This window comes from Lithobates pipiens, unplaced genomic scaffold (genome assembly GCF_037356315.1).
Source record: "Lithobates pipiens isolate NorthernLeopardFrog02 unplaced genomic scaffold, aLitPip1_a1.2 Scaffold_25, whole genome shotgun sequence".
NCBI lineage: Eukaryota > Metazoa > Chordata > Amphibia > Anura > Ranidae > Lithobates > Lithobates pipiens.
The window spans coordinates 58,231,195-58,244,390 of NW_027507787.1; the positions used below are offsets into that span (position 1 = coordinate 58,231,195).

The 13,196-nt window shown below is 40.8% G+C and overlaps 1 protein-coding gene across 25 annotated transcripts in view; it reads left to right on the top strand.

Annotated features, from left to right (window-relative positions):
* CAMK2G (calcium/calmodulin dependent protein kinase II gamma) overlaps positions 1-13,196 on the top strand; it is a 361,588-nt gene that overhangs the window by 316,640 nt on the left and 31,752 nt on the right. For 13 of the 25 annotated variants that reach the window (XM_077454530.1, XM_077454505.1, XM_077454506.1 and 10 more), the window contains one exon: positions 9,340-9,408. The exons of the other annotated variants lie outside the window; for them this stretch is intronic. In XM_077454530.1, coding sequence (XP_077310656.1) covers positions 9,340-9,408 — 69 coding nt within the window. The remainder of the gene's footprint in view (positions 1-9,339; positions 9,409-13,196) is intronic. 25 annotated transcript variants of the gene reach the window in all.

Here is a 13,196-nt window from a genome sequence, read left to right on the forward strand (position 1 = left end):
GTAGCAGATCCTTTAGACCTCTGCCGACTTGATTCCCATAGTGCTTCCTGGTGCTATCTCTTCCCCAAGTAAGCGACCCACTCACACCTGACCATCCACGTGATATAAAAGAAAACTTGATTTATAAGACCAGGCCACCTTCTTGCATTGCTCCCGTGGGCAAGTTCTGATGCTCACGTGCTCATTGTAGGCACTTTTGGCTGTGAACACGGATCATCATGGGCACCCTGTCTGGTTTACCACTCTGCAGGCACAACAAACTGTGATGCATATTGTGTTGTGACACCTTCCTATTGGAACCAGCATTACCTATTGAAGCTACAGTAGCTCTTCTATTAGATCAGACTACACAGGCCAGCCTTTGCTCTCCGCTTAAATCAATGAACCCTGGCAATCTATGATCCTGTCGCCAGTTTTCTTTCCTAGCAACACTTTTACGTCAAGTCAACATCCCAATAGAGCTGCAGCTTTGAGATTGCTCTGACCCAGTTTAGCCAATAAAATTTGGCCCGTATCAGAATTGCGCAAATCCTTATGCCTGCACATTTTTTCTGCTTACAACACATTAACTTCAGGGACAACATGTTCACTTGTTGCCTAATATATCCCACCCACTTTCAGATGCCACTGCAAGGAGATAATCAGTTTTATTCACTCTATCTAGTGGTCATAATGTAATGGCTGATCAATGTATGTTGTGACTATTAATACATATGTTTAGATTGAATTTTTTATACCTGGAGTATATTAGTGTGTATATATGTGTATGTATATGTATGTATATATGTATGTATATATATATATATATATATATATATATATATATATATATATATATATACACACAACACACACAAGTGAGCTCCCTCTTCTTAAACCATACCAGCCCACATGCCCTCAACATGGGGGGGTTCTCTGTGCCTATGGGTTAGTACCCCTATTCATTCATAAAAAACAGTACACAGGTTTTTGACAAAGTCCTTTATTAAAAATAAAGACTGACGTTACCCCCCCCCCCAATCGTAGCTCCAACATCTTTCCTTTCTCCGGTACTTATTATTCCTCTGGTTTTTCTCCCTCCGCTGCTGATGTCTTTCCTCCAATTCTTCTGCTGGTTCTTCTACTGACGCTAGCTCCCGCAGTTGTGCCAGCTCCATTCTCTGCTGGTTCTTATATAGAAATGGGCCATCCGGTGATATCATCAGGAGACCCTGTCCCTTTGACATCACCGCCTGGGGGCATGATGGGGCGGTGATATCATAACGGGGTCTATCTGCAGGAGCTAGCGGAGGGAAAAGAACCGTAGGAAGAAGACAGGAGCGAAAGGAGAAGAACTGTAGAAATAAGACATCAGTGGAAGAGGAAGAAGAACCGGAGGGAGAAGACATCACCAGCGAAAGACACGTTGGAGCTACGACGGGTGACTTGCTTCAGTTATAATAAAGGAATTTGTCAAAATATTGTGTTCTGTTTTTATTTATTTTTGGAAGTTTTTAGTTGACTGGTTAGGAGTACAATGTACCCCATACTTCACATAGGGAGGGGCCAGCATCTGGGGGGCGCTCGTTAAAGGGTGCTTCCAGATTCGGATAAGCCCCCTGCCCACAGACCCCCACAACCACCACCCAGGATTGTCGGGAAGAGGCTCTTGTCCCCATCAACATTGACCCAAAGCACCCAGCCCCCCATGGTGAGGTCATGTGGCCTGGTATGGTCCAGGAGGGGGAGGGGGCGCTCGATCACCCCCCCCCCCCCTTTTCTGACCTGCCAGGCTGCATGCTCAGAAAAGGGGCTGGTATTGATTTTGGGGGACCCCATGCCGGGTATTTTTTTTTTTATTATTATTTTGGCATGGAATTCCCTGCCCAAGATTCCTACCAGACTCAAAGAGCCTGGTATGGTTGGATCAAAGTCAGCTCCCATTGATTGTAGTTGCATGGGAGTCAGACGTGAAATGGTAGGGTAAAGTCGGATCGTCGGACTTCCATGTCAGAGCAGTGTGAACCCGGCCTGAATTGGGTATAACAGAAAAACACTTCACTGCAGGGAAGTAGGCGATTGCTGCACTCCGGTAAAGCAGTAGAACACACTGCACTGTGCATGTCACTGTGCTGCCTGTGAGAGGGCGGGTGCTGCCATTCTGGTGCTGGGGGTGTGCAAGACAAAGGTGCAGAGCACACCCCAGGAGAGAGAACTGAAGCAAGTCATGGGAATGAGAACATTCCACAGGGGATTTTTTTATCTATACCAAGTGAAAATAGGACAAAGGGCAGCACTGTAAATGTGTTTTTTGGCAGTGGAAGTAGTGGATTTGCTGGAGGTGAGTGTAATGGAGGGAACTGAGTTTCTGGATTGTACTTTTTTTTTTTTTTTTTTTTTTTTTTATACAGGGGAACTAACGTTCTGCCAAAGGTGCGCTGAGGTCATAAGTATTCCATTAACCTTATGACTGTTGCTTGACCTCGGCAATTTATATTAATGTGATATGAAAAGAAAACCCATTTTTCACCATTCCTTAAAGATGCTGTACCAAACACCAATTTACAGTTAAGTGTGCATACATTGTTGAAGCAGGTGCTTCGCCATCTTTTGACTAAGTGCACACTATTGAGTTCTGTGCTGGTGCGTTTGCACGAGGACAGCAGCCCATTAATTTGAATAGGCACATGCAGGGAACTACATGGTGCTGTGGCACCATGTGGGTTTCCCTCACCCGAATAAATGGCATCTCCGCACATCTGCTAAAAAGCATTGAGTTTTGCCTGTGTTTGCAGGAATGCATGCAATTTACATGCACGCCCGCAATAGTGTGAACCTGTACTTCTCATCCATTAAGATACAGAGGAAGTCTGACTTTTGGTTCTACTTCGACCCACAGGAGGAGTGGACACTGGCAAACAAACCTGTAGACTAGCTCAAGAATAAAAACGTAATTTTTGTGTCTCAGGGAAATGGATGATTTTTCTTCAGTTCTGCTATGATTACCACCTGTTTTGATTACCACTTTTTTATTTTTTGGGGTTCTGGCATTGTTGTCCTTTTAGGGGTGCTACCGTCCAAATCACACTGGTTTGGACGTTGTGGAGATAGCCTGGCATTGACCTTCAGGCACTGAGTATGGTGAGATTCCAGAGAGTGTTACTTACATTCTCCCCCCACCCCCACATACAGTGCCAAAGGAAACCTCTCCATACTTTTGCTGTAACTTGCAAAAAGTCACTCGGTGCCCACCTTCAGTGACTTTGACACCTTTTAGCCATCTGACCCTCACTTGCTAGTAGCTGTGTCATGAGTACCTAAAGTCTTGCCTGTTAACCTGAGCCTTGCTTTGCCTTGCAACATGTCTGATTTAAACACAGGTACAGGTTTCTGCCTTTTTTGTTCTCTTTCTGAGACTGTTAGCCTCACATTTAAGTTACTCACTTTGTATAGTGAATCTCCCTTGTAGCACATTCTGTTCATTTCCCTGTTACTTTACTCTAAATGTGGTTCTCTACAAAACTACTGTTTGAATGCATTAGAGACATTCCTCTCTCTTTGCTCTTACCCACAAGGTGGTTTTTCTCGTAGCTATCACTTCTGCCAAGGCCAGTGATTGAATTAGCAGCTTTTCCTGTAAACTAAAAACCCTTCCTGGTTTTGCAAAGTGGTTTTGGGACCCAGGACTCCCTTCTTAAGGGTAGTTTTAGCTATTCGCCTCAACTAGGACATTGTTAGTCTGTCCAGCTCTAGTTCACCAAAAGGAAAGTTCTCTCTATTGTCAGGATGTGGTTTGGGCTGTGGTTCTGCTTATTTCAGGAAGATTTATTCCCTTTTAGGCTAGGTTCACAGTAGGATCCAGTGCTGGAAACCCACATTCCGTGCATGTTTCCTGCATTGTGTTCAGAATGCACTCCAGTTGCGGTCTGTAGCGGTTGTCCATGTTAACGACACTTCAGATGCAGGTCGCAACTGCAATGCATTTGCCTACACAAAAGTACCATGCAATCCAGTTTCAGTTAATTTCCAAAAGTACTTCATGTATAGTACTTTTGGTGTGATTTGAGCCCATTCAAAATAAGTGGGCTCAAGTCGCACCTCAAGGAACCACATCTGAAATGCGCAGCGTCATCGTTTGCAATCTTTAGTGTGAACTGGGGGCTTGGTAATTCTGGATAGACCACTAAGGGTGCATCTGTGTCTCATTCAACCATCTCTAGGTGGCTCAGGCAGGCTATTATCCAAACTTATGGTCTCATGGAACTCACTGTAGAAATTTGACAATGCCAAAACTGACTGCACTCCTGCACATGTGTGGGAGTGATGTCAGACGGCTTTCAATACCCAGATGCTAGAAAATGTCAGCAGCCAGCAGGGAGTTCCAGGACACCGCATTGCTGGAGCCAAGGTGGGTATAGCTTTGCTTTAAGGTACTTCAGGTGGCTCGTTGTGCTGCAGGCACTGTTAGCATTTATTTGCTGCATTGCTCACCCCTCAGTTGGATCGCTTTTAAACTTCCCTTAGGTTAAAACTTTCCTGTGCCTTTCAATGAATGAGAAAGAAAATAGAATGTTTGTTTGTACGTTCCACAAAATCTTTTTTTGGAGCCCATTGAGGTTAAAAATTCTGTGTTTATGATCATGCTATTAGTACTAATTTGCTACTAAAACTGAGGCATGCTGATATTGGGAAGGGGTTATGTTTAGCTGACCTACAGTTTTTTATTTTCCAGTGTCCAGTTCTGCTGTAAGCAGCAGTATATCCCAAAGGTTAACCAGTTCCTGACCGGCGCACACCGATGTACGTCGGCAGAATGGCACGGGCAGGCATATTGGCGTTATTATAACAAAAAGTAAAAAATGAGTTTTTTTCAAAATTGTTGCTCTATTTTTATTTATAGCGCAAAAAATAAAAACCGCAGGGGTAATAAAATACCACCAAAAGAAAGCTCTATTTGTGGTAAAAAAAAAGGACGTAAATTTTGTTTGGGAGCCACTTTGCATGACTGCGCAATTGTCAGTTAAAGCGACGCAGTGCCGAATGGCAAAAAGTGATCTGGTCTTAAGCCAGCAAAATGGTCCGGTCTGAAAGTGGTTAAGACATTCAGTGTCCCTAAACTGACTCCAACATAAAGATTTGAATGCCTGTACAAAACACTGTTTTCTCTTGTCCTTTTGATCAATAATAGAAAAGCCTCTATTAGTGATGTCAGTACCAGGATGGCTGCAAACCTTTTACAGGCCATTTATTTTTAATAACAAGTGTGCATTGCTGCAGAAAATACTCTATTATTTTGGCAGACTCTCAGCCACCACTAGCAAAGAACTGTAACTAATAACTGCCATGACAGATGAAAATTAGAGTGTTTTATCATGTAAAAGATACCCTCCTCCAAACGAATGCCAAATTACAGAGCAGCACTAAATAATCACTGATGTTGAACAAATGTCAAGGAGGACCACACGGATTGGTTGGGGACAACAAGAAGTTTTATATACAGATTATGTAACCTTACTTAAGCCAGCCATGTTCATGTATTGCTCACTTAAGTCCTCGTCGTCTTGTAGATTAAACAGGTGTAACTATCCTGCCATGGTCAATTGCTATGCATATGAAATAGCTGGCATACAATCTGACCCCTTTTATATAAGCTTTCCCATATTTTTTTATTTATAGTCTCTAAACACATAATGCATCTCTAAACAAACTGTTTGCCAATGTTCGAACCTTTACTAGTATTTCACAGATTCCAAAATAACACTTCAGTGGAAAATGCAAGGCCTACTTATTACTGAACTAATAGGTAAAAACATCCAAAGGATCGAAAGAAAAAAAAAATTACTTTGGACCCCAGATTGTGGTCACTTCCTGTAGGCACTGGTGAGCACTTCCCTTAAGGTATGGCTCTTGAAAAAGCTGAGTGCTCCAAATTCAGCGAGAATGTGCCCTTATGTCATAATTACCGCAGCCTACCTAGGTGCATTTAAGTGAATCATTTACAAATGCCCTTAAAGATCTTTTATTTGAATGATCTAGGGTTGAAGAGCTTTCAACTTAAAATTGTCCGTCTCTTCAGAGCTTCGTCATTTTTTAGTGGGTGAGCTTTATTTTGAATTTGGTGTATAAAATTTACTTTTCACTTTATTTCAGTTCCAACCCTGCTGGGACATTAGAGTAAATAGTGGTAACAGAAATGTGTCCGAATGGCCATATTTCTCCTGTTTGCTTTTTCTTTAGCTTAGTTTTTTCACTGTTGTGTAACAGCTATTCTATAAACTTTCAGTGCAATGTGGATGACCCTTGCATACTTCATTCTGCATTTCTCACAAACCCCTACTCAGCTTGTGTTCCTGATTACATCATTGCATCTAATCAATAATTTAACTGGTCAGCAGTTAAGATGCAGTCATGCAGATTTTCTTTGAAAGTGATTACTTGAAGCATGAGCACTGTTGGCTTCAATGTTCTGAACCTTATAGTAGCTCTGTAATAGGAAGCTTACTGTAGCTGTTTTAATTAAAAATAGATAGTGGGGATATGTTAACCCTTTTTAAAATAGAGTGAAGCAAAGGTATCAAGGAAGTGTTCACGGAAAATCATAAAGTACAGTTGTCTCCAAACTGTGGCTGTGGGCCAGTTGTGACCCCTTGCTTGCCTTTATCTGGCCCTTGGGGCACTCTTCCACCAACTGACACAAATAATGGGGCATCATTGCCCTTGCTGACACCATTAGCGAGGTACTATGCTTTCAATTGATACCAACATTAAGGCACATTTCTTCTCATGAAAACCAATGATGGAGCACTGATGCTGAGGCATTTTCTACTCCCAGTGGCCACAGTCTGGCCCCCTAAAGCCTCAAGGACAGTAAACTGGACTCTAGCTTAGCAAGTTTGGAGACCCCTGATATAGTACATGATTAAATTATTGGCCAGATGGTAGTCATAGAATACACGTTAATGGTCATCACTTTATTAGCAGATTATTATTTTTTTGTTCTTCAGGAATGCAGAACAAAACTAAGATGGTTAAGGCCTGATGCTCAGCCCAACCGGCCTACTTTTTAGTTTTCATTCAAGAAGTTGAATGGCTCACACTGTATACAAACATCGTAGAGCTGTGTTGTGGATAATGTTTTTCTATAGTTTTGAAACTACACTTGTAGCAGTGTTTTCCCAACTCCAGTCCTCCAGGTACCCCAACAGGTTATGTTTTCAGAGTTTCTCTCAGATGAAACAGCAATTACTAAGGCACTGAAACTGATCAAATCACTGGTTAAAATAATGGAAAGTCTGAAAACATGACCTGTCGTGTTCCTTGAGGACTGGAGTTGAGAAACACTGACTTAGAGTAATCGTAGATCTATTCAATAGGGTAAATAGCAGTGGGCAACCCACTGCCACTCATGGCAACCATTCAATATTTAATGAATCTAGTTGCAGCAAAAATACATTTGTTAAGGTGTGGTGACTCAAGATTCAGATGTAGATTGAATGAGTTCAATTTTCTCTTTATTTTACTTTACCTGGCTATGCCTGTTATCGATTAACACATTCAGTAGCACAAGGCCATGCTGAGAAATAAGTATTCTAATGGTGTCCTGGAAAAATCCAATTTTTTTTTTTTTTTTTAATCTCTAATTTTCTGAACTTTTGCTTTGGGTCAGTGACAAACATATGGCTCTCTGCGGTAGCATTTTTTTTTTTTTTTTTTTAGCAGAATCAATTTCTACTCTGTGTACTGTATCTGGTGCTTAGTTTGGCTGGTCTGTTGGTGAAAAAAATAATTATATATGATAAAAGTTCAAAACGGCCCTAAATTGTTTTATAGAAAGACATGTGGAAGTCATAGGTATTGTTGCTTTCAAAGCCCTATTTCAAGGCAGTGACTAATTTGCATACTTAACCAAGCTGTAAACATTGTCTCCAGATCCTTTATAGCCTTGATAATTTTCTAAGGTAATTGTACCAGCTTGACTTTTGCAGTTAAAAACTTTTCTGGAAAATATGGGGCCTTTCATATATAGATACGTAGGATTGGAGTGTATACTAAAGGAAATTTGTTGCCAATGTACAGCTCGATATGTGTTTGGATTTGAAAAGGGTACGACTGTTTTAGTAAGATCCAGTGGCATTAGTGATTATCAGCCAGAGTATGGCTATATGGCTTGTCGTATTCCTCGGATGCTGGTTTTGAGCAAATTGATCAACTGGATTTCCATAAATATAACATCTACTCACCAATTCACTTATTTTCCATTAGGTCACACCCATAAATATCTGACTTGCCTACTGAAAATCAGCCAAGTTTAGGGGCACATGAACAAGTGGTGATAGACTTTATTCTGGTTTATTGGATAGAGTAAGTCACGCACATGTACCATGCATTGGCATATGTTTTCTGTTGTTTACACTCCATTAACACCTTGTGATGTTGCTGGGCTACAGATATCGCCAACCTGTCCTTAGAATTCTGCAAGTAAACTGTAAAAAATAGGATTATCCATGATGCTCTATTTATCACTGGCACACATAGCAGAAATTCAGACTTGGACCCCTTTCACACTGGGGTGGTTTTCAGGTGATTTAGCGCTAGGAATGACCTCTAAGCGCCTGAAAACTGCCTCCCATTCACTGCAGTGTGATTTTTCATACTCGCGTGATGCGCTTGCAGGATGTTACCAAAAGTCCTGAAAGCAGCATCTTTGAACGGATTCAGAGCGCTGTATTTAGCGCTCCCAAAAAGCGCCTTAAAATTACTTTGAAAGCCCTGCAAATCTGGAGTTTTTTTTTACCCTTTTTTGGGGTTAAAACTGAGCTGCTAAAGCACAGCTAAAATGAGCAGTGCTTTAGCACTAATGGTGGGCGCTGTCATTGTGAAAGGGGTCTTAGTTTTAAGCCGTTCAATTACTAGCTCAAGTTTTCCCACTTTTGCTTCCATATCACAGCTGTTCCAAAATTTCATCATTAGCGCAGTTGACCATTTACAGTGTTTGGCAAGACATTATGCCTGTCTCTTTTGTGTATCATATCTTCCATGTTTACTCATTATTTTACCTTTGTGTATAGTGCATTATGCTGCAAGGGGTTTACCAATATATGACGTGATCACCTTGCCTTCAGTACATTTTAGTCTGCTTCATTGCTCTTCATTTCCTTCAACAGCTCTATTGGAGGTTTCTTCATTATCTCTTGCTTTCAGAGGAAACCACTGTTTTCTCCAGTTCACAGGGTTTTGGGAAGGAGGAAACAAAAGTTTTTTTTTTTTTTTTCAATTTTTTTTTTTTTTTTTTTTACTTTGTGACATTGTAAGCCAGTTCACACCATCAGTAGGACTAAACCATCTGTTTTTCTGTCTCAGCCACAGACCAACAACAAAAACAGCATAATAACCCCAGCAAAAGAAAACCCCCCATTGCAGACAACAATGGTACCTTCCCCATCTACTCTTCTGGGGTTTCAGTGTCTGGGATGTGAGCAGTGTGAATGCTGCTTGTGGTGTGCTAATCAAAATTCATGTTTGCATTTTATTTTACTTCTGCACTTGTGTTCATGTTTAATTTGTCGTATATGGTTCCTTTTTTTGGTAACATGTTGGGAAAGGGATTTGGCATTGACCTCCTGGAATTTCTACATTACTGGTGTTGGTTTATTCAAAATTAAAACCAGTTGACAATCGCTATCACTACCCAGTCACAATATTGTGACCATAAATTAATGATTACATTTGGTAGTGAAATGGGAAGAGGATCCAGGTGGCCAGCTGCCCCAGATATAGGAGTGGTAAGGCCAGCACTAACATAACATTTCCCAAGTGGTCATGATTTACTAAGCTGGTGCTGCATTCCCTTTAGAAAAACCTTTAATTGTTTTGAGCCCAAAAAGCCCACATTCTTTAGCCTGCATTCTTTGAAAGACAGCGGGAGAATTTTACTTAACAATTTTACTTTTTCTTCAGTACCCCAAGCCCTGTGGCTCCTCCAGATTTTATAACGTCTGTCCACAATCTAAATGAGTACCCATGGCTTTATTGTCAAGAGATGCATGCAGTCACCAGATTAGTACCATTGACAACAGTCATCACCCACCATTGTGTGTCATTGTCATCATTAGTTTTTGTGAATATGGTGTACAACTAACAATTACCCTGAATGTTTATATTGTTTTGTTGAAAAGCTTCTCATTGGTATTAACTTTTTTTTGGGGGGTGGATTAATTTATTTCATATGGCTGGGGCAGTGATGGGCTGTAGTGGGGCTTAATGCAGCAGAATAGTAGGGTGATTTTTAATCCTTCCAGACAAATTTTGTATGCTACTACTATATTTTCAATAATTGGTGCTTAGTTTATTAGTATTTTGTAGTGCCTTGGGCCCATCACTTTCCATTAGCTCACTGAAATTAAATCCTTAAAGGAGGGAATGACCATGTAATCTGGTGGACAGCATTCTATATAAAGAGCTACAATGTGCTTTCAGATGTGTATCCCAAATGCTAGGACTAAAAAAGAAAGTACAACCATTATCCAGTTATAAATTGTTCCTTTTAAATATTACCCACATCTACCATGGTCCTTCCCTCCCTTCAGATGTCCACTGTGGACCATTACACAACTGAATCAAAGCTGTATTGCAGGTTTCAATGCTTGGAGTGTGAAGTCTTCACGTATCTTGCGTGGCTGTTTTTTTCTTTTTTCCTAGCTCTTGAATTTTTTTTTTAGTGTATCTGTTTTATGGTGACTGTATATAAATCTATATTTTGTTGTTATTTAATTATATTATGTATTATTCCTATTCATAGCCAGGGCTAATAATGTTGCCCTTTAGCCCTTATGCATGGAGTTCACCTAAGAGTTCAGTGCCTTCACTCCTTAGCAACATTTATACAGATGTCCTTTGCTGAAGGCACAACCTTCTTATGAGATCCTTGCATAAGTGTTTAGTGAAAGATTGGTACTAGTTAAAAAAATAAAAATAAAGTTCCAGAGAGCCAACATTACAGGGCTTGATGCAGAGTTGTTTGGGTTTCTAGAGACAATCTGGGTCATTTGCAAAGTGGGAAAATGTAGTTGCATAAACCTAAGTCTATTGTCCTATTTGTTCCTTTACATTTACACATTTTATTATAAACTAAACCTAGAAAAGGAAACTAAATAGAAACGTGAACACACAAAGACATGCCAGTCCATTTGTGTGTCTAATCACATTTTGCTGAGGTCATTTTAATATTTACTGATTACACGCTTTCCTTTTTTACACCATGGTCAGCTCAATTCAGAATGTGTATAAGGTCTATGTAAGATAGTCAGTCAGATATTGGTTATACGTATCATAGGGACTGATTGAGGCCAGGCAACTGGTTGATTTATGGATACTCTTAGCTACACCTTCTCTTTTGACATCAGAGTTCCCATATTAAAGAAAACCAACTAGTGCACTACCATCTATAAAAATAAAAAAGAACATTCTCACTTAGCTGCTGCTATAACCAAATGTGTTTCTATACAAATTAAAGGGGTTGTAAACCTTTGCGGTTTTTCACCTCAATGTATTCTATGCATTGAAGTGAAAACCTATTGTAGTGCACCAGCCCCCACCCCCCTTTTACTTACCTGAGCCCAATTTTGTTCCTGCGCCAGGATAAGCACACCTGCTCCAGCCGGTGTCTCGGGTCCTGATTGGATAGATTGATAGCAGCGCAGCCACTGGCTCCCGCTGCTGTCAATCAAATCCAATGATGCGGGAGCGGAACCAAGTCCTGCTGTGTGTGACGGGTGCCCTGAGGGAGAGCACTTCTTTGACGGGGCACTCGAAAAGAGGAGGAGATAGGAGCACTGCTGAGGGACCCCGAAAGAGGAGGATCAGGGCCACTCTGTGCAAAACCAACTGCACAGAGGAGGCAAGTTAAAAAAAAAATAATAATAATTTACAGTAGTATTCAGCCAAAAAAGTGAGCATCTAACCACTCAAATACAAAATAAAATGAATAATGCTAATGATAATCTTATTTGTGTCATTTATAGCTAATTTTAGTATAATGCACTCACAGTTGATATATACATTACAATACTGTATTTCAATTACAATTCACCATCAATGTGCCAGAACCACATATATCCTCAAGAAAAAGGGAAAAAAAAAAAAAATAGAAACATTCATTTAGTGTCGCCAAAAACAAAGATCACCAATTCCAAAACTCATTCCGAGATACTGTGCAGCACTTCAATCCAAACGAGTGACTACCACAGGTGTTTTCAGATGTGTCCTCGCCTTTAAAATAGGACCTATAATAAATAATAAATAGGTGTATGGATGCCTCACTCTTCACTCACTTCGGGATAGTGTACCTTTTTAAAATGTCTACTCGGTAACGCTAATGCTGGGTTCACACTATTGAGATTTTAGATGCGGTTTCACCGCATCCAATTCGCATGTCAGGAGATTGTGACCGTCTCTGTATGGAGCTGTTTCACACATCTCCAGAGCGCAAATTGCGCCCCCTTCTGGTCCGTTTCAGGTCCGAATGAAACCAAAACTTCGGACTGAAATGGGGAACAGGAACGCACCGAACCTCTGCGGTGAGCCGCTCCGTGTTGCAGTGTGAACCCAGCCTCAAACTTGCATTTAGGCCAGCTGAGACTCTGCTCCAGCTTCACCCATGTCACTGCAGAGTTTGTTACTGGTGGTCAGGGATTTCACGGTCAGGGAAAGCTTGGTCTACCTGGATTTTTAATTTGGCAGTCAGGGAAAGGCTACCCGGAGCTGGAACAGAGTCTCAGCAGGCAGAAACTTGAGGTTGAGTGTTACAAAGCAGACAATTTAAAGAGACACTAGCCCAGAGTGTGGAGTCCATGCACCTATTTATTTGTCCCTAATGCTGTAGGGAAGGTGATGGTGTCCTATATTCACATATAGGTCCTATGTTAAAGTTGAGTGCACAGCTGAAACACCTGTGGTGGTCTTTTGGCAGTGCTGCACAGGGTCTTTGAATGAGAGGTGAAAGAATTGGTGATCTTTGTTTTGGAGACACTAGAAGATGTTTTTTCCTTAAAAAAATTTTTTTTTAAACGTCTGTATGTTTTTCTTGAGGATTATATGTGCTTCTAGCACATTGATGGTGAATTGTAATTTTAATATAGTATTGAATGTGTAAATCTACTGTGACTACTTTACATTATGCTGAAATTGGCACACCATTAAGATAATTTATTAGGATTATA